This window comes from Schistocerca gregaria, chromosome 3, assembly GCF_023897955.1.
Source record: "Schistocerca gregaria isolate iqSchGreg1 chromosome 3, iqSchGreg1.2, whole genome shotgun sequence".
NCBI lineage: Eukaryota > Metazoa > Arthropoda > Insecta > Orthoptera > Acrididae > Schistocerca > Schistocerca gregaria.
The window spans coordinates 853,538,160-853,558,784 of NC_064922.1; the positions used below are offsets into that span (position 1 = coordinate 853,538,160).

The following is a 20,625-nucleotide window of genomic DNA, read 5'->3' on the forward strand; positions in this document are numbered from 1 at the left end:
CCAAAATGTTGGCAAGAGCAGAGTTGACGGTGTAGTGGCAGAACATGCTGAGCACAACAGGCTCGATTTCAATGGCTGCAACACAACTTGTGCCATCTGGTCCTGCAACCACCACCCTATCAGATTCTCCGAACTATGAACTACCTACATAGAAGGTGTAACATAACAGACACTGAGTACTCACACAGGAGTGCTTCTTTCTATTTAATAAAATTGCAGCCAAATAGCCATATACAGTTACTTTGCTTAACATTTTAAATTTACATTTATTTTTTACATTTTTGCATATTAATTTATAGATTTCACTCGTTTACTCCACAGTTCTATGTGATATCATCCACAGGGTTTGTTACACAGTTCACACACACAGGCTGTGGTTGGGTCGTGATAAGTTTTGTTGTTGCAAATTAGATGACGAAAGCCGTGAATAGAAAATCTAGTTATGACATATCGCAGTTTGATGTTTGGTGCTGTCCATGAGCGGTTCGTTATTGATTCGGTGCCACAGAACTCCAGCCATGCTTTTTCTTGTTTATACTCCATGATCCTCAGTTGATTTCTGGAAGCCCTGGTGTGTGGCATCATATATTGAAGTTTGATGTCTTCAATTAGGAATGTCTCTCTCGTTAGCAGGCACACTAGTCTAGATCTTGTTGTCTTTGAGAGACCTAGTGTTCTTTTTAGATAAGTTGATTTTACCTTTTCTAGTGTTTCTAGATTTTTTTCTGTCTGGTGGTCCATATAACCTCCATCCCATAGGCCAGAATTGGCAAGATTTTTGCACTGAATAATTTCGTGGCCATTTCTAGACTGAGTAGGCAGATGTTTTTGATGTCCTGTATTGCTATTATTGCTTGGGCTGCACGTTCTGTTGTATGTTTTGTGAAGCATTTTGCTGTTTTTTTGCAATGTCACTCCTAGGTACTTAAAGTCTGATGAGATTTTTATTTTTTGTCCTCTGATGTTGATTTCCACATTCTTGGGTGTTTTGCTTCCTTTTCTGAAAATCACCATTTCTGTCTTTGGTATGTTTATGTGTAGTTTGTGTTCACTGCACCATTTGTCTATTTTTTCAATGATTTTCTGCAGCTTCTGTATATCTGTTGAACCTATAGCTATGTCGTCAGCGCATGCATATATGTATACATCTTCTTCATTTTCTCCAATTCGCAGTACTTCTTCAGTGACAAGAATGTACAGCAAAGGGCTCATTGGGTCGTCCTGTAAGGCTCCGTTCAATTGCAGAATGAGGTTCAAAAAAAGAGAGGTTGTCTGATATTGTGATTAAGTTGTATTCGAGGACTGACTTGATTATTCTTGCCCATATGCTATCTTCTCCCATTGTGTTTTCCAGTTTTCGGACTTTGAGATCTCTTTCCAGTAGGTTTATGAACACTGTAGAACATTTGTTCCTTTTGTAGTGCTTCGCTGATGTTGTTTAGAAGAAGCAGGACTGCCGTAAGTGTTGATCTTCCAGATCTGTAGCCCATTTGTCGTTCTGGGAGGTGACTGTCCACACAGGCTTTGATTTTTTGTGTAATTATCTTTAAAAACATGTACTGAGTATTTTCCAGAGCTATGCCTCTGTACTTTTTTGTGTCCATTGGGTTTCCTCTACCTTTAAACACATGCACCTGTCAGAAAGGGTGGTGCTAGTCCACCTCAAGGGACAGACCTTAAGCATGGCTCAAGGCTACCAGCTAAAAGATGAGACACAAGAAACACTGTGGATCTCCCTGCCACCAAGATATGTCAGATACGCACACTCAGAACTGAAGGGGTAACAAGGCAAGAATGCTCACAGAAATAAAGTATCTCTAGGTAAAAGTCTTGGACATTTAGCATCACACGACCCACTAATGGCGTATTAATTCCAAAGCTACAATAGTGAGTATGTCAATGAGACATGACAATCACTACTTATAATGTTTTTACAGACAAAAAATAATGCAAGTTGCAGCATCATTTAATAACTCCTATTTATGCTAATTTCCTTAACAAATTAATTGTATGAGAGTCTGAGATGCTATGACCTCAAATGAGGAGCCAAATGAAACACACTTGTTTATATTATAACATGCTTTCAGACACTAAATAGTTTTAATGTTAGAAGCAACAAACAACTCTGCAGTTAAATTGAGCGAGAAAGCACCATTCTCCACAGTACCATGTATTATGAAGTCAGCACAGAGAAGGCACATCCACTGTCTGACACTCTGACTTGGAGATTTTACAGTATTCATTGCTTTAAAAAATAATATTAAATTTATTTAAATCAGTCATCAACAAAGTATTTTGCCGTAAAGTATGATACAGGCAATGTACTCTCTGAGGACAACAGATAAAGGATCATCGAAAGACAATTTGAAATAACTGACCACATAAATTTTATGTTAATTTACAAATATAATTTCTTTACTGCAATGAACAGGGCAGGGCTGTGCCGGAAGGATGTCTTTTGTGCCCCAGTCGTAGCCACAATCTCAGTGCTGAGTCTGGCAACAGGCAGTGCTGCAGAAGGATTTTGTGCAGCATATCAGCTACACTGAAGGTAAAATACTTTAAATTTTATGCTATGTCTTGAATTCTATCTTAATTAATCACTTGAAGCTTATAGTTTTTCATGGACTGTAAGAACTTTAACTTTCGATGGGTGTTTGGCACTGAAGGTAGTTGAAATATTACTTTTGCAGTGTGTTACACAGTGCTGCAGTCAAGTAAAGACTGTTTAAATTAATTTCACATCACATGCACTTGTAATGCTAAAGAGAAACTACGTAGATATTATTAAATAGTTTCACTGCCAGTTTTCAATGACTATAGAATCATTTAGTGAACTTTAATTTCTGATTCTCGTCAAATCAGGGCACTTTCAGACTTTGAAATTGAGGGCCCAAGTGTGATGAGTGCTTGGTATGTGAGTTAGCTTCACACATACTATATATATATATAAACCTTGCTGATGAATTAAAAACTGTTTTCAGCTTTTTTTATTTTAAGTCTGCAGCTCACAGTCTAGTGGTAAATGTTGCTGCCTCTAAATAATGGGGTCCCGGGTCAATTCCCAGCTGGGTTGGAGACTTTTTACGTTCAGTGATTACATTTCATCCTCAGTGACACATCAAATAGAAAGAGTTCCAGCAGGCAGCTGAACAATACCAGATGGGGCCTCCTGGCCAATTACACCATATGATCGTTTCACTTCCCTTCATTCATTTTATTGACAGACCATCATTTGGAAGTAAATTCAAATTTATTTATTAATATAAACTTCATTCAATTTCAATCCAATCTATTTGTCATCATCAGTTACTTAACTTCCTATTTCATTTACAAATGTTGCCTTATTTTGGAACTCTCATCAACTGCTAGGAAAAACAGAAAAAAAATCTAACACTTCTATAGCCAAGTTGGCCACAGGGTGATAAACAGAGCTACGCGTAACCACCCTTTACACACGTGTTCAAGCCAAAGTTTGTGCTATGTCACAGAAACAACCCTTTGCTATTTCAACCACCACTTTTAACACTAATTTTATCAGTCAAAAGTGAGAGTGGGGCTCACAGTGGAAATTGTTCTTGCAACACGCCCTTTTATCCTGTAATCCTCCTGGACCCAGTCTCCATTACCTCCTGCCCCACACTGCTTTTCGGGTCTAACCTCACTCATCCTGCACTCACACCCTTCCTTCCACAGTCTACCTATCCTCTACTCTCTCCCTTCCTCCTAACCCACTTCTCTGTGCGCTGTTCACAGCTCTTCCTGCCCTGCCTACAGCTCTCTCCACATTCCTCTCCTCCTATCCTGGGCACCTGGTGTCTCTGCCTCACACGTCTGCTACCCATCCCAGACCTTCCCACCCTGTCAAAGTGCAGAGCTTGCACAACATAGCCAGCCAGGATAATGTAGCCACACAGATGAAGATGACTATGTGTCCATGTGTACTCTATAAGATCTGAATGAGGATTTGTCCAAAAAGTGATAAAGAGACAGAAAAAGTTATAGGGCCGATGGAATCAGATCCTAGCTTTTATATTGTATTCTGGCACTTAAAATGAGTGACGGAGCCACCAAGCCAAATACTTTACTAATAATGACAGTAAAATTACAATTTGTTTCTTTAATTTCAGTCTAGGATCACAAAAACTGTCATCAGACGATCAATTTTGGTCTTTCGTGATCATCTTCAGTTCTGCAGTATGACAAGATTTCCAAAATCAAAATGTTGGACACAAATCAGAAGTTGAAGCGAATCAACATTTTGTGGAAACTTTCATTAATACTGCATCTATATAGTAGATCTTTGTAAAAATACTTGGTTTATGCCATTACTACACAGTCTATCATAACTTTTTGTTAAAATTTGCACAAAAAAAGGGTCAAAACAGGCAATCTTTATAAACCTGAATTACTTCAATGAGTCGTAATTTCCCTTTGTAAGCTCATAGAAGCAGAAAAGTCATTTTAATGATCTTACTAGCTCTAGGAGAATCAGAAGTACCAATCACTGTCGGAAAGTTGATTGTCGCTTCTGCGCACAAGGTCCTTTGCCCGGTATAATGCCACACTTACTCTGTTCATGTCAGTTTGTTCGTAGCCTCATCAGTCGCAGTTTGTGAAGTCTGTGAGTGTGTAGTTAGGGTTGCATGAAAATAACGAGCAAATTAGTGAGTTGTTCACAGTCTTTAGCCACCAGAAAAAGACAGTACACACTTCAAGACCAGGTTTTCATTGTGCAAAAATACTGGATGACAGACTCATTTGTTACAAAACAATGGGCATTCCAGAGATAACTCATTGTTCACAACATTCCAAGAAAAGCAACAATTTTTTTTGGAGACAAGTGATGTACTGTACAGTGGCAGTGGTAAACACAGACGATCATTGAGTTCTGAGGTTACCGATAACGTTCGAAGACTCTTTGAGAACGAGTTGTGTCGAGTGAGCCGGGAGGCAGGCATTTCGTATGCCCCATGTCAGAGAGCTGCAAAGAAATCGGCACTGCGGCCATACAGAGTGAACATAATGCAAGCACTGTAAGAAACAGATCACGAGTAAAGAGTGCCTTACTGTCAATGGTTTTAGGGTTTCTTATTCAACGTCCAGACATTCTCTCCATCAACTTGGTTTACAGATGAGGCATGGATACATCTGTCAGGTCACATCAACATACAAAACAGCAGATACTGGGCTGGTGTAAACCATCGCTAGATCCACAAAAAACCACTGTGTGATGAAAAAAGCTGGAGTGTGGTGCACGGTGTAAGCTTCCAATATTGTTGACCCCATTTTCTTTGATATTATCGCAGCCGCTACAATTTATATGAGCATCTTCCAACAAGGTAAAGCAACATGTCACACAGCTTGCACTTCTGTGCAACTAGTAACCAGTTTCTTTGTTGAGTGAACATTCTTAAAAAAATTTTTTGCTTCCCAAGACCACCTGACCTAACCCCAGCACCCTCCCGCATATTTTTAATTCTGGGATTATCTTAAAAGACGAGTGTACAAGAATAAACCACAGACAACCGCAGAACTCTGTGATTCCATTAAACATTAAATAAGCGACACTGGTGACAATACATCTCACAGAACGTTGCAGAATATGGAGAAACGAGGAAAGTTGTGAATCGATCCTGGTGGAGGGCTCTTGCAACTTTTGCTATAAGGACTATGTATGTATGTATGTACATATGTCGTCTTGCACTTGTGTATTATCATCTCCCAAAATTGCAAATGTGTCCAATTATTGGTTCAAATGTTATGACCCATTAAAGTAGTTCAGGTTTATATGTATCGCACTTTACCTTGCCTTACAAACAGAGTAAATATTTTGTTATTTTATTATTGTCACATGCATGTGCAATATATCGCTTTTAACTACGCTAAACAATGATTATTACAAGTACTTATTATATTTTATATAGGCTACCCGTTTCTCATTTTCATTTGTATTTTGCTGAATAATTTATGTCATTCAGAAGTTTGTTAATTTCAAACAGAAGTTTATAAAAATGAACACAGGACGTATCCTGGAAATGAGTCTTAGTTACAATTATCTCCTTAACAATTTTCACACTAAACCTACCCTTTTTATCAGTCCATAGAGAACACACCTTCTGCAGCAGTATTAGGGCCAGATAGAACTTGCACAAACACAGTAATGAGCCCCAAACTTATGCAACACATATCTTGAGATGCACGAAAGTTGAAAATGATACACTGTTTTTGACCAACAGACGTAACAGTTCTTAATTCATGGTTTTACACTTCACAACATTTTTAACATGGTGCAGTCCATCAAAAAGTTCATCTTCACACATTTCTTTCAGAATATTTTCATCAAACTCTAATAAGGTTTTAAGACTTTGCTGAAACAACTTCCTAAGAAGAGGATCTCTGAGCTTAATCCAGTTAAATGGTTTCAGTACATGAAATAGGTAATCCCATTTATCAAAGTAGTCATTTACTGTCTCATAATTTGAATAACCAAGAAAGCCGAATCTTTCAGCAATTTATCTACTGAAATGTATTTGTCAAAGATCACATTTTCACAATTTGAAAGTTTTCCTCTGTCCTCAACTTCACATTCGTTATCAATTACTTCATTTGTTGATATATCTGCAGCCTCAAGAGTTTTTATTTGTGATAAAAGTATATTCAATTAGTTCTGAGTAAAATAAAGCAAAAACAGTAATTCAGGATCTTTAAATAATGATTTTAAGTTATAGATTACTTTTCTTGAGACAAAAAGCAAGATTTTTAATCCATTGTAAATATAAACAATTCAGTAACAGACGATTCCAAAGAAAGTCAGCTGCTTGTCACACTACCAAGCAGCTGTTTGTCTTTCACTTCAGAAAACTCACAATGCAACATCTTATTCCTCACATGAAATTTATTAAGAACATCCTTAATAAGAGTTGTTATTACATCAGTTGTTTCACATTTTATATTCCAGAAGTCAGTGAGAAAGTGGTCTCCATGTGAAAGCATTACACAGTACCAAGCAAAAAACTTCAAAACTCATATCTGGTTCATGTTGGTCTAATCAGAGACTGCATTTCCTTTATTCTTTGGGTAACAATACTTTTTCTCCATTTGATTATGCTACATGTTACTTAAAAAGATGTTGTTCCAAAATATATGGGATGGTTAATGAAAAATGGGATAATACACATCCCACTTTCCTCAGGACAATGGGACACTTAAGTGAAATAAGTGACAATTTCGTAAAGTACAGGACCTCTGGTTACCCTAGTTTACAATACAGGAGCAAGAGCTCTGCAACTATGAAAATGGATACTACAAACCAAAATAAATAGTCTGATGACAGTTTTTGCGATCACAGACTGGAATTAAGGAAACAAATTTAATACTTCCTGATTCACTGTGTTTATTCAGTATTATGTCCAGCTTTTAGAATAAAATTAGTTATCTGAATGCAAAGGTGATAAAAGGAACCATTCTCTAAAATACATGTGTCAACTACCTACACTGTCCCTACACTGTCTACTTCTAAACACACAGTCCCAGATACAAACAACTTTTTGTTGCATATGTGTCACAACACAAACAGAGAGACAGAAGTTGGCACAAATATTCAGAGAATATTTTACTAAACTGTCACACACATCTGGACAGAAATAAACTTGATGGAAGTAGCATGTATTATGAAGGTGTAAGTAGTTTATCACAAATGCTTACCTCACTATGCCATCAGATGAAGCTCGCCTCACGCGAGCATCCTCATCACCGAGAAGAATAAGCACTATGTGATACAAAACATTTTCCTGGAACTCCATAGTCTGTGTAAGGTAATGGATTGTATTAAATGGTAATTCACTAACCACCTCAATTAGTTTAACCTGTAACAAAGAGCATGTATCAGTCATGGGAGATAATGATAATTATTAGTTTTTGGATGCAAAGAAACTTAGTCTTCAAGTACCTGTACAATGGTTAAAAAAATCAATGGAAGTCTTTTTTTAATTATTCACTAGGCCTGCAGGTGACACTGAATGACAATGACACAAGTGTTAGAACATGACATAAGCTGCCAGGATCTACAAAACCTAGATCCATAGTAATGATGTTTGTGTTGTACAAGAAAATATCTAAGTCTTCACAGTGAAGAAGAAACTCACAAAGTCAGTCTGACAATACAAGAGGATTTCACCTTCAAAAGACTAAACATTTTGAACTACACAATTTCAAGATTTGGACAACAAAACGCATGGGCAAATGATAACAGGATAATGGTGAAGACTGAAAATCGAAAAAGACAAGATTGCAATGCAAACGAACTCAAAAGCCAGTGCTTTAGGAGCTAATAACATATCAGCTCTTGCTGCCACTGATTTGTGTGATTATAGCATTACTGTAGACTGTAGTTCAGCATAAGTTAACTAACATGTGAACTGTTTTCTTTACTTCATACTAATTACTACTTTTCACAGTTTCTTATTGACTGTGCCAATTATTGTACCCACTTAGTGTTATTTCCATTTTTATTTAGCAGCTTATTATCATATTGTTGTTACTCATCACTAGGGCATTAATAGTACACTCTGTTTATAATTTGTTTATCTTGCTTTCAATAATGACATGCACAGATTATTCAGATTCATGCTCCACGTAGCACATCCAGAAGTCAAATCATTGCCAGCTCATTTGTCATATATTTCAAGATGTAGACAATCATGTAACACTTCTGTTGGAGACCTGGCTCAAACTGAGTCTTCCCACTCGTTCAGTAAACCAACCTTTCTAAATCTTTCTAAGAATTGACAGACGTAACAGACTAAACAGGTAAGTTGGGTCATGTATAGGTTCTGGTTTACCACCTACTGTGCTACACACATCCAACAACAGTGAAGACAAACAACTGGAATATATTTTCATAGAGATCAAATCCCTCAACAGAAAGTGTCTGATATGTGTCCTCTGCAAACCTCCTGAAGTAGGCAGGTTTGCTTGCTTCAAACCTGTTCTTTCAGGTCTCAAATCGACATACAATCAAGTAATTATAGCTGGTGATACTAACATAAATTTTTGTATGCAGTAGTCCTTCCATTGTCAAATTTAAAGCTGATGCTTTCTCCTTCAAATGTGTCACTACCTTAGCCTGCTCCTACCATCACACAAACAGTAGTAACATTCTCCTAGACACATTTGCAAAGAAATCCCCAGAGTAGTTTTTACTTCTCAAATATCTGTACCTGACATGGCTGCCCATGACATAATATTCATGACGCCCCAGAAAGAAACCACAACTGACTACAAACCAAGACTTCAAACACATTAATTATTCTGAAGGTGCAACTGAGGTGCAAGAAATAATTTGCAGCACGTCATCTATTCCCTTCTTGGAAACAAACCAAAAAACTCCTGGATTTACTAACAAACTTATTCAACTATATGAGAAATATGCTCCCCTAAAGACCAGAAAAGTAAGCAGGAAACCTGAACCTTGGCTGACTGTCAAGCTGTGAGAAAAGCTAAGCTTGACATGCCCATACAATAACCACAATAGAAATACACCAGCTGTCTTATGAAAAAAACATGCATGGTTTTGGTATGGACAAAATTAAAACTGTAGCTGATCCCACTGCCCCAGACGAAGAACTAAACAGGTACTTCACATTACTTACATCATAACTGAACTGCAAATGAAATGGACACACTTTGTCTACATGATGAGGGTAAATGACTGCAGCCATGAAAAATTCTACCTACAGCATGTCACTTGCAATACCACTCAAAAAACTGTCATGTTAATCAGATTAACATCTGCTAGACACGAAGACATCTCAGTCAAATGACAAAGTTTATCGCTGACGCACTATAAAAGATATCTTCAACCGCTTGTTAACCACAAGTGTTTTCCCCGACGCATGGAAACAGTGACTAATAAGCCACTACCCCAAAAGGATATTACCACAGCACCCTCTGATTACTGACTCAGGTTTCCATGAGCATCACAGCACATCTGCTTTAATAAAGGAAATAGATGACCTGAAGCTTGCCATGATTGCACAATAGGCGACTATCGTGTACTTCTTTGACTTCAGCAAAGCCTTTGAGACCACTGATTTCCACATTTAATTTGCCAAATTTGGCAGCCTAAATTTCCCGTCGTCAGGTGCAGTGCAATGGTTTCACTCATACCTGACATCTCAACAGCAAAGCATCATGTCCTATACCATAAAGTCACAATGGAGGACAGTAGTATCAGGTATTCCCCAGGGTTCAGCAATATGTCTTATACGTTTTCCACTACACACTAATTATGAATCATCGGTTTGTTCGTAACTGTAGACACAACACATACACCGATGACCTCCAGTTGCAAAACTAATAAACCCTATGACAGCTACTGTGAATCTCAATACTGAGCTGTGTGCACTACAAAAATGATGCCAACTGAGCTACCCAGGCAGAGCTTATGACCAGTTCTCACTGCTTTACTTCTACCAATACTACATCTCCTGCCTTCCAAACAATTACAGAAGCTATCCTATGAAACTCGCAGGGCTCCTATAAAGTTTGGAAGATAGAAGATGAGGTACTGGTGGAAGTAGAGCTGTGGGGACGGATCATAAGTCGTGCTTGGGTAGCTCAGTTAGTAGAGCACTTGCCCACAAAAGGCAAAGCTCCCGAGCTCAAGCCTCGGTCCGGCAGACGGTTTTAATCTGCCAGGAAGTTTCACATCACAGTCACACTCTGCTGCAAAGGGAAAATTTCATTCTGGGCTCCAGGTACTCTTAGTCAATGAAACAGGAAAGTACCTAAAGTTTTTATGTGCACCACAAATGCTAAAAAAAATGCTGAATATCAAAAACTCGAAATCTTTAGTGTGCAGACAATGAACATTTAGTATGCCAAAAAGATGATTTTCTTCACAAACTATCACAGCTGACAACATAAGGTCCCACTATAAAGGGCAATTCAGCTACCACTATCATTGTTATTCTGTCATTTTAAGCAGCCTGCAATGTTATAGCTGGCATTTGTATACCACACACAAGATTTTCATATTATCTCACTCTCCACTCAGTACACACAAACTATTAGTCCTACAGACAAAATGGTCAGACCTTTTTGTAGGAAATTTAAATAATTAAATTTTGTACTGGGATACAATGTCACTGGAGGCCACAGTTTTCGAGTTAATGAAGAAAAAGTGACCTTTAAGCACACCTCCATCCCACGCTCATCCCTCACCAGACAGGATTTCTAGTGTTCGTGACACTACCTCCACCCACCACACAAAAATTTCTTCCTACAAGAATTAGTCCTGATATCTGACCTTTTTTGCTTTCTATTGATCAGGCTATAACACAATCAGCATTGTTGACTACTTCATTAATGTTATTATTTTAAACATGTCCATGAGGATAATGAATGATAAATGATGTTTGTAATTATGGTAAAACTGATTATATTGACAGCTCAATCCAAACTTTTACAAGCACAGTTGTTTCATGAGTAGAAGACAAGATGAATACAACAATGTAATTGTTTTTATGCTGTTAAAATTCACAAAACTGCTAGTTAAAATTTACATAAACACCAATGTCACAATTTTTATGTGCTCAAATAAGTTGATGACATAATAAGGCCAGTCAATGAAGACAAAAAAAGGTTGAATGTGGGAAACAATTAGTAGAGTCACAAATATTTTTACAGTGGTGGGAAGGGAGTGCCATGAACAACAAACTACAAATCTTGACCAGTGGGGGATGAGTGTGGGAGTTGAGGTGCTTTTGAGGGTCACTTTTTTATTAGGTTTTTCTTAAACAACTCAAAAACCAGTGCTTCTAGTGAAAAGATATCCCAGTACAATATTTAATTATGTTCAATTACATACAAAAAGATTTTGTTCATTTCTTTCTGTACGACTAATAGTTTGCACATAGCGAGGAAGAGAATACGAAGAACTTGTGCACAGTTTGTGAAGGACAGCTACAACATTGCAGGCTGCACATAACAGGAGCAGCAGGGGAAGCTGAGTCACCTGTACGTTAATTACAGATCAACAGCCTTAACATTGGTTTGCTGCTGAATTCTTGAACACTTTCTGAGTTTACATAATAAATTTTCTTGAGACCGAAAAGCTTCTATCCACAAATCAGCACTGACTTAGGAGGCATCACTCATGCAAAACTCAGCTTGCCCTTTTCTCACATGAATTCCTACAAAACACGGATGGAGGACAACAGGCAAGAGTCTGTATTTTTCTACATTTCTGGAAATAATTTGATTCAATGCCCTACTGCAGTCTGTTGAAGATCTGAGTATATACACTCCTGGAAACGGAAAAAAGAACACATTGACACCGGTGTGTCAGACCCACCATACTTGCTCCGGACACTGCGAGAGGGCTGTACAAGCAATGATCACACGCACGGCACAGTGGACACACCAGGAACCGCGGTGTTGGCCGTCGAATGGCGCTAGCTGCGTAGCATTTGTGCACCGCCGCCGTCAGTGTCAGCCAGTTTGCCGTGGCATACGGAGCTCCATCGCAGTCTTTAACACTGGTAGCATGCCGCGACAGTGTGGACGTGAACCATATGTGCAGTTGATGGACTTTGAGCGTGGGCGTATAGTGGGCATGCGGGAGGCCGGGTGGACGTACCGCCGAATCGCTCAACACGTGGGGCGTGAGGTCTCCACAGTACATCGATGTTGTCGCCAGTGGTCAGCGGAAGGTGCACGTGCCCATCCACCTGGGACCGGACCGCAGCGACGCACGGATGCACGCCAAGACCGTAGGATCCTACGCAGTGCCGCAGGGGACCACACCGCCACTTCCCAGCAAATTAGGGACACTGTTGCTCCTGGGGTATCGGCGAGGACCATTTGCAACCGTCTCTATGAAGCTGGGCTACGGTCCCGCACACCGTTAGGCCGTCTTCCGCTCACGCCCCAACATCGTGCAGCCCGCCTCCAGTGGTGTCGCGACAGGTGCGAATGGAAGGACGAATGGAGACGTGTCGTCTTCAGCGATGAGAGTCGCTTCTGCCTTGGTGCCAATGATGGTCGTATGCGTGTTTGGCGCCGTGCAGGTGAGCGCCACAATCAGGACTGCATACGACCGAGGCACACAGGGCCAACACCCGGCATCATGGTGTGGGGAGCGATCTCCTACACTGGCCGTACACCTCTGGTGATCGTCGAGGGGACACTGAATAGTGCACGGTACATCCAAACTGTCATCAAACCCATCGTTCTACCATTCCTAGACCGGCTAGGGAACTTGCTGTTCCAACAGGACAATGCACGTCCGCATGTATCCCGTGCCACCCAACGTGCTCTAGAAGGTGTAAGTCAACTACCCTGGCCAGCAAGATCTCCGGATCTGTCCCCCATGGAGCATGTTTGGGACTGGATGAAGCGTCGTCTCATGCAGTCTGCACGTCCAGCACGAACGCTGGTCCAACTGAGGCGCCAGGTGGAAATGGCATGGCAAGCCGTTCCACAGGACTACATCCAGCATCTCTACGATCGTCTCCATGGGAGAATAGCAGCCTGCATTGCTGCGAAAGGTGGATATAAACTGTACTAGTGCCGACATTGTGCATGCTCTGTTGCCTGTGTCTATGTGCCTGTGGTTCTGTCAGTGTGATCATGTGATGTATCTGACCCCAGGAATGTGTCAATAAAGTTTCCCCTTCCTGGGACAATGAATTCACGGTGTTCTTATTTCAATTTCCAGGAGTGTAGTTTAGGTTGATGGGAATGGCTAAAAGACTTCTTAAGTAATAGAACCCAGTAAGTAGTCCTTGACATCGAGTATTCGTCAGAGGCAGGGGGATCATCAAGACTGCCCCAGGGAAGTGTGATAGGATCAATCTTTTCTTTACATATATAAATGATCTAACAGGCAGGGTGAGCAGCAATATACAGCTGTTTGCTGATAAAGCTATGGTGTACAGGAAGGTGACATGTTTGAGTGACTGTAGGAGTATACAATGCAGAAAAGCACTCCTGCAATGTTTGAATACAGCGTTAGCTGGGTTGTGACGGGGACAGCCACATCAATCAAATATCTGGGCATAACACTGCAAAGTGATATGAAGTGGAATGAGCACGTCAGGTTAGTAGCAGGAAAGGCAAATGCTTGATTTTATTTTACTGGGAGAATACTAGGGATGAGTAGCTCATCTATATAGGAGACGGTGCACGGAACGCTAGTGTGACCCATTCTTCAGCACTGTGTGAGTGTTTGGGATCCACACCGCATCAAATGAAAGGAAGATATTGATAGAATTCGGAGGTGTGCTACTAGATTTGCTACTGGTAGGTTCAATTAGCATTTAAGTGTTATGTACATTGTTCGTAAACTCAAACAGAAATCCCTGAAGCAAAGATGATGCACTTTTTGTGAGACACTATTGTGCAAATTTAAGAGAACTGGGATTTGAGGCCGACTGCAGAATGATACTTCCACTGCCAACACACATTTTATGCACTGACCACAAGCATAAGATGCGAGAAATTAGGGCTCACACGGAGGCTTTTCGACAGTTGTTTTTCGCTTTCTCTTTTTGCGAGTGGAACAGGAAAGGAAATAACTAATAGTGATGCACCATATGGTGGCTTGTAGGGTATGTATCTTCATGTACATGTAGGAGTAGATATACATTTAGATGCACATGTATATGTATATGTATACTGAACCAGATAGGAAGAGTCTAAACCTAGCATTGCACTTTCCACAAATGGCCTAGCCTTCTACAGCTTGAACTTGCATTATTATAACCATATCACTCTGATTCCCACAAAAATATGTGCAAAGAATCAGATCTGACAAAATGTTCTTTGGGCTATCAACAGAAATACGATAGAACCTGGAACAAAAGTAATATAGCCCACCTCACTCTGTAACAATGCAAAAATAAAATTTTGCATAACATGTAACAGGATCAACTAGTGGCAAGCTTAGAAATAACAAGAAACTATATAATAAAACATAAGAAGAAGAAACAAAAGAGCAATGAGATACCTACGTTCAAGTGAGGGAACAAGTAGATTTATTTATACCAGCAGAGCTGGGAAATGATGAAGGGATGGAATGGATAAAACATAAGGAAAAAGTGTACACTTGATGGCAAAAGCAATTTCTATATCTGAAAACATCAATTTGATCAGAAATGCCAAAAGAAAGTGTTTGATTTTTTAATTTTATTCTCAGGGTTACCCTCGGGATGTCATCATTTGTGCTGTTGGATCATATGCTACACTTTAAAACTACAGTTACCAAAAATCTAGATGATCTTAAGTTTGTGCTCCACAGCTTTAACAGAAGACATTTGTACATGTACGTCACCAAAAAGCCACTGTCAAACTTTACTATGCTGCAGCCAGTTTTGACTATTTATGTTTTCGGATTTTAAAGCTTAAAATGACATGTACCATATGCACATTATTGCAAAATATTTTTCAAGTATAGTTAATGCTCTAGAAGCAAGTGGGTCCTACGTATGCAACATATTTCTTAACAAACATGTAGTATATACTGTTTTAAGCTTTAAAATCTGCCAGGTTATGATGGTCACAACTAGTTGCAGCACAGTAAAGTTACATAGCATATTTATAGCAGCATATATAAAAAAAATCTAAGAACAATACCATATCCCAAAGTTTTCCATGAGATTTTGGAACTGACACTGAATGATTTTGACTGCTCGCCTTAATGTTTCAGCTGACAATGATGCAGCCATCTTCTGGTGAATTTAATTATGAGATTACATCCTATGTTTAAACAAAAGGTTACACAACTGCACATCTGGGTTTGGTCTTGATTGTATGAGTACCACTGACAAATTTAGTGCTCTGTGATGAATTTTGTTGCATCTGGGGCATGCTTATTGGTATTATAGCAGGCATGCCCTCTGCAAATTGTGTGCCCACAGAATTAAAGCTCAGTAGTCAAACTGATAAGACTAATTGTCACTGGACATGCCACTTTGTATTTGTGAATAAATTTAAAAAAAGTTACCAGGTGTCTTACCATATTCCGTTGAAAGCTATCCTTTTAATTAAGAAATTCTTGTAATAAATGTATTTCCACAAATTACTTAATAACTGAATCTCAGGAGGATCTCATTAGAGGCACGATTTTCATACCACTATAATTTACAAAACATACTGTAGAGATATGAATCCCAGCTACAGCTAACCACTAGGTTGCAAGACAATTAAGACACAAACATTCCACGCACTTTTGATGTGCTGTATTTTTGATCTAGCCAATGTAGGCTTTGCCCCATTGACATGGTATTCCACAGATTTCAGGTTTCTGCAAACACAGATCATCCATTATCAAGCTGAGAGAAGCAGAGGTATTTTCAGGTGGCCAGAAAATTACTTTAACATAATATGTTTTTAGAATTTTGCATAACTTTCATGATATTTGCCAACATATGGGAGAACTTGTGGCTAGTCATGTTTCCTCCTCATTACTCATTGTTGAGTATTTCTGTGACACTTTTATACTGTCTAAACAAAGTTATAATCAAGTGCACAACTGTTCTTTTTATTCTCTCTCTCTCTCTTTCTCTCTCTCTCTCTCTCTCTCTCTCTCTCTTTCTCTTTCTCTCCCCTCCCTCCCTCCCTCCCTCTCACGTATTACTCTAACTTGGTAAGCATCCCAGCCCATCAAACAAAAATCTAACAAGATGAAAAAGTTGGAACACCTACAAATGGTTCAAATGGCTCTGAGCACTATGCGAGTTAACTTCTGAGGTCATCAGTCGCCTAGAACTTAGAACTAATTAAACCTAGCTAACCTAAGGGCATCACACACATCCATACCCGAGGCAGGATTCGAACCTGCGACCGCAGCAGTCGCTCAGACTGTAGCGCCTAGAACTGCAGACTGTAGCGTCCAGCAGAACACCTACAGTTTGTGTTAATTATATCCCATTTTAAGAGCACATTGTTCTGCAGCCAATGTGCAGCTCTTCCCATTTTAAGAGCACACTGTTCTGCAGCCAATGTGCAGCTCTTATCAGTTACTGTGATGTTTCAGAAACACACTACCTATTTATAAATAAGAACAATCACTTACCTTCACTAGCCAGTAGGGATTCCTCACAACTATAGGAAGTGCATTCAGTATTGGAATAGAATCAACACTGTTAACACTTTCCAGAAGAGGGTTCAGGCAATGGCCAATGGCAGTCAAAGTGTGACGACAACAAACTGAAGATTCATCCCGTAGCCCCTGAAACATATACATATCATTTCAACCTACATCTTTGAATCTACAGAGCTGATGAAAATACAGAAAGAATTAAGACTGCTATAAACAATTTTTTCTCATTAACACCTTCCGAGACAGGCAAAGTAGTGTAGCTGCTTGAAATCAGGTCGGAAGCCTGCTAATCGCGTTGAGTGCAGCTGACTTGACCTTTTAATACATCCCAAATCAATTTCTCATTTCTAGCTTTCTTTTATTTTAACAAATGCATAATATTATTTGTAGTTATTGGCAAATATTGCAACCAACTGAAATTTTTAAAATGTAAATGTTGTGTGGCATTGTTAGCTAGGATATCTTATGGGGTTGGTTCAGCTGACAAATTGTAAAACAAAAGAGAACATAGTTATTTTAAAACTTATGAAATTATCCTAAGCTAGAGTCACAATTATATTGTGCTTCATACATATAAAAGATTCTGAATCTGAATGACAATCCATGCCTGACTTCCACCTCTAACAAATGTGATGCACTCATTATTACACACTATGCCAGAGGTATACTTTTCGTAAAACTCAATAATAAATAGCCCCTCATTTGCAAATATACATCTGCACACTGCAAGCAGCTGTCTGGTGTGTGGTGGGGAGTACATAGCATATCGAAATCATTTTATCCCCTACCCGTTCCATACAAGGACGATATGGGAAAAAAAGACAGTGTACATCTCTCTTTATCGGAATTAATTTTACCCTTGTGGCAACTACATGAGATCTATGCTGGAGGAAGTAAAGTGTTTCTTTATTTGGTATGGAAAGTGGCCACTCTGAATTTTGTGAAAAAAGCTCTCTGGTGTGCACTTTTCTCGTAGCATCTTCCACTGTAGTTTGTTGAGTATTTCTATGACACTCTCATACTGTCTACACAAAGCTATGACCAAGTGCACAACCATTCTTAATATTCTCTCTCTCTCTCTGGTTTGGCTACCGGCCACACCAATGCCTGGTAGCAGCAGCAACTGTCACCTGCGTCCGTGTGGAGAGCCACAACTTGGTTCCTAGCTGGGGACTCTGAAAGTGCTACCATCATCTAAGCCTTTAATGATGATACGGTAGCTGTGGATGGGTATTTTACAAACTTTCCCAAAGTGAAAATCTGATCAAGGGGAAAACACTGGACTAATCACCCTGACCATTAAGTAGGCAATGTGGAAATGTAAGTGCATTTTTTGTGTGTTAACTATTGTTTGTTTCTCACTGTCAGGCCAAGAAATTTTTGCTTTGATCCTAACAGTCATCACCCCCATTATATGTAAAACCTCACAAACATTTTCAGATTCCTCTATGGCTATTGATATAAAAGACAAAAATACTATAGTCAAAATTTCTATAAACTGTTGTTTCATGCAACAGTGTAAATGTGCTGGTCTATTACCACAGAATACTGGAGTCTATTGAATATACATATGGGTCATTTTTTTGTTAGGTTGTGTGCTGGATGCCACCATGATCATTTTTTCCACAAGAAAAATGGTACTGGAGAATGATCAAGGCAATGGTTGGGATGGATGTGGAGCTTGAGATGTGTCACTATCTGTCATGCATGACTGTAGCAAAAATTAAGAATACATAATTATTTACAATGATAAGACAAAACTTTATGAGCTTCTACATTCCACCTTTGGAATGTAATTATGAGCCTGTGGTGGCCATAGTGTCCCAGTTGTGTTTCATCGTGTTCACATCAGGTGAATATAATGGACAACATGTTTATGCTTCTCAAGCCACTTTAGCATTATTCTGGCCTTGTAATACACAGTTATCTTGCTGGAAAAAGCATCGCCACCAGGCAAGGTATCCCACATAAAGGGATGCAGGTGATCCACAATAATTTTTATACAGTCCACAGTGGTAAGGTGCCTTCAACTACTGCCACACGTCACTCAGAAGCCCAGATGAACATTCCCCACTGCATGCTACTGTGTTCACCAACCAGTATCCATGGTATGGTGCTCATTTCCTGATCCACAGTGCAATCTTCATGATCCTGCATCTACTGCAATTATAATTGGCAATGATGTTGGATCAATGTAAAAAGACACAAGCCTCATCTGTTGTGTATCCCCATGTTTAACACTGAGTGCTCTGAAGCACCATTACCTGACCAGCAGTGTTCTCTTTTGTGAAATCTGCCACAGATCACCACCTATTCCATTTTACAGAGTGTGGAAGCCTCCTACTTCCATGTTCTCTGATGAGCCATGGATGTCCAAGACCTTGTCGCCTACTTGTGTTTTCACCACCCTTCAACCACTTTCTGTAGATACTCATGACAGTGTAGCATCGATATGTCACATCAGCCACACAAATTACAATCTTTGGAACATTAACTGCTCTTACGAGCCGCCATGTTTAATTCAGCCTGCCTTTTTACTTCATGCAGTGTTCGTGTGTATCAGTCTTTATGGTAAAATATATGTGTATATAGGAAACTTGGGAACTGTTTATTAAGTATATTATAAACCACCGGATCGGCGGCCCAGTTTCACTATCACTTGGGTACGAGTACACTCAACATAGCCTCTTCGCCCAGCAATGATGTACTATGACAGTGCGACCGCCAACAGGTTTCACCAGTGTTTTATGGTCCTACCACGGTACTAACCGTGCCTGCCATGTTGTGTTTTCGGGCGTCTTCAGAGACATTACAACAAGCCATTGCTCCAAACGTGTGTGCTATTAACATTTCCGCTCCAGTGGTGCCGGATTCCAGCATGAACTCTTGTGCAGTAGGACCGCAGGCCTTCCAAGACACGCTGAAGCCACCTTCATCTCCACCTCCAAGCTGCCTACCCAAGCTACCTCCCCTATACGAGGGCAATCCAGTTTCATGGTTCGCACTGCTGGAGCACCTCTTCAAGATGCATCAAGTGACTGATGACAACTCCAAGTTCCTATGTTTGGTCACACACCTTCACGACCACTCGGATTTAATTTGTGATCTACTGCTTTTGCCTCCACCACCACCGAAGTACGAGTTCGCCAAGAATACGATATTGGACCGACATGCCTGCTTGCCACAGGAATTGATAATCAAGATTCTGTACGAAGGGCACCTGGGGGTTTGCACTCTGTCGCAACTTTAGCGCCGCCTCAGGTTACTTGTGAGTAAACACACAATGCCAGACATCACCCTACCGATCTACAGATACATCTACTGCAACACTCTTTCGAGTATATCAGTTCTCGCCTATGCATCACAGATCAGCTGTATGTGTTCCTGCGCCAGAAACACCCAGCTCATCCCCTACTGCTGTGTGACACTACACCTCCTGTTTACCGGCCGTCTGAATGCAGGGCAGGGCCCATTCCGCTTCCATGCCTTCTATGCCACCAGGCAGTACTCATTCGCGT

General features: G+C 39.9%; 1 protein-coding gene across 2 annotated transcripts in view; it reads right to left on the reverse strand.

The window, feature by feature from the left end:
• LOC126354803 (huntingtin) overlaps positions 1 to 20,625 on the reverse strand; it is a 472,584-nt gene that overhangs the window by 340,818 nt on the left and 111,141 nt on the right. For both annotated transcript variants that reach the window (XM_050004721.1, XM_050004723.1), the window contains exons 12-13: positions 17,081 to 17,236; positions 7,708 to 7,868 (exon numbers count right to left, since the gene is read on the reverse strand). In XM_050004721.1, coding sequence (XP_049860678.1) covers positions 7,708 to 7,868; positions 17,081 to 17,236 — 317 coding nt within the window. The remainder of the gene's footprint in view (positions 1 to 7,707; positions 7,869 to 17,080; positions 17,237 to 20,625) is intronic.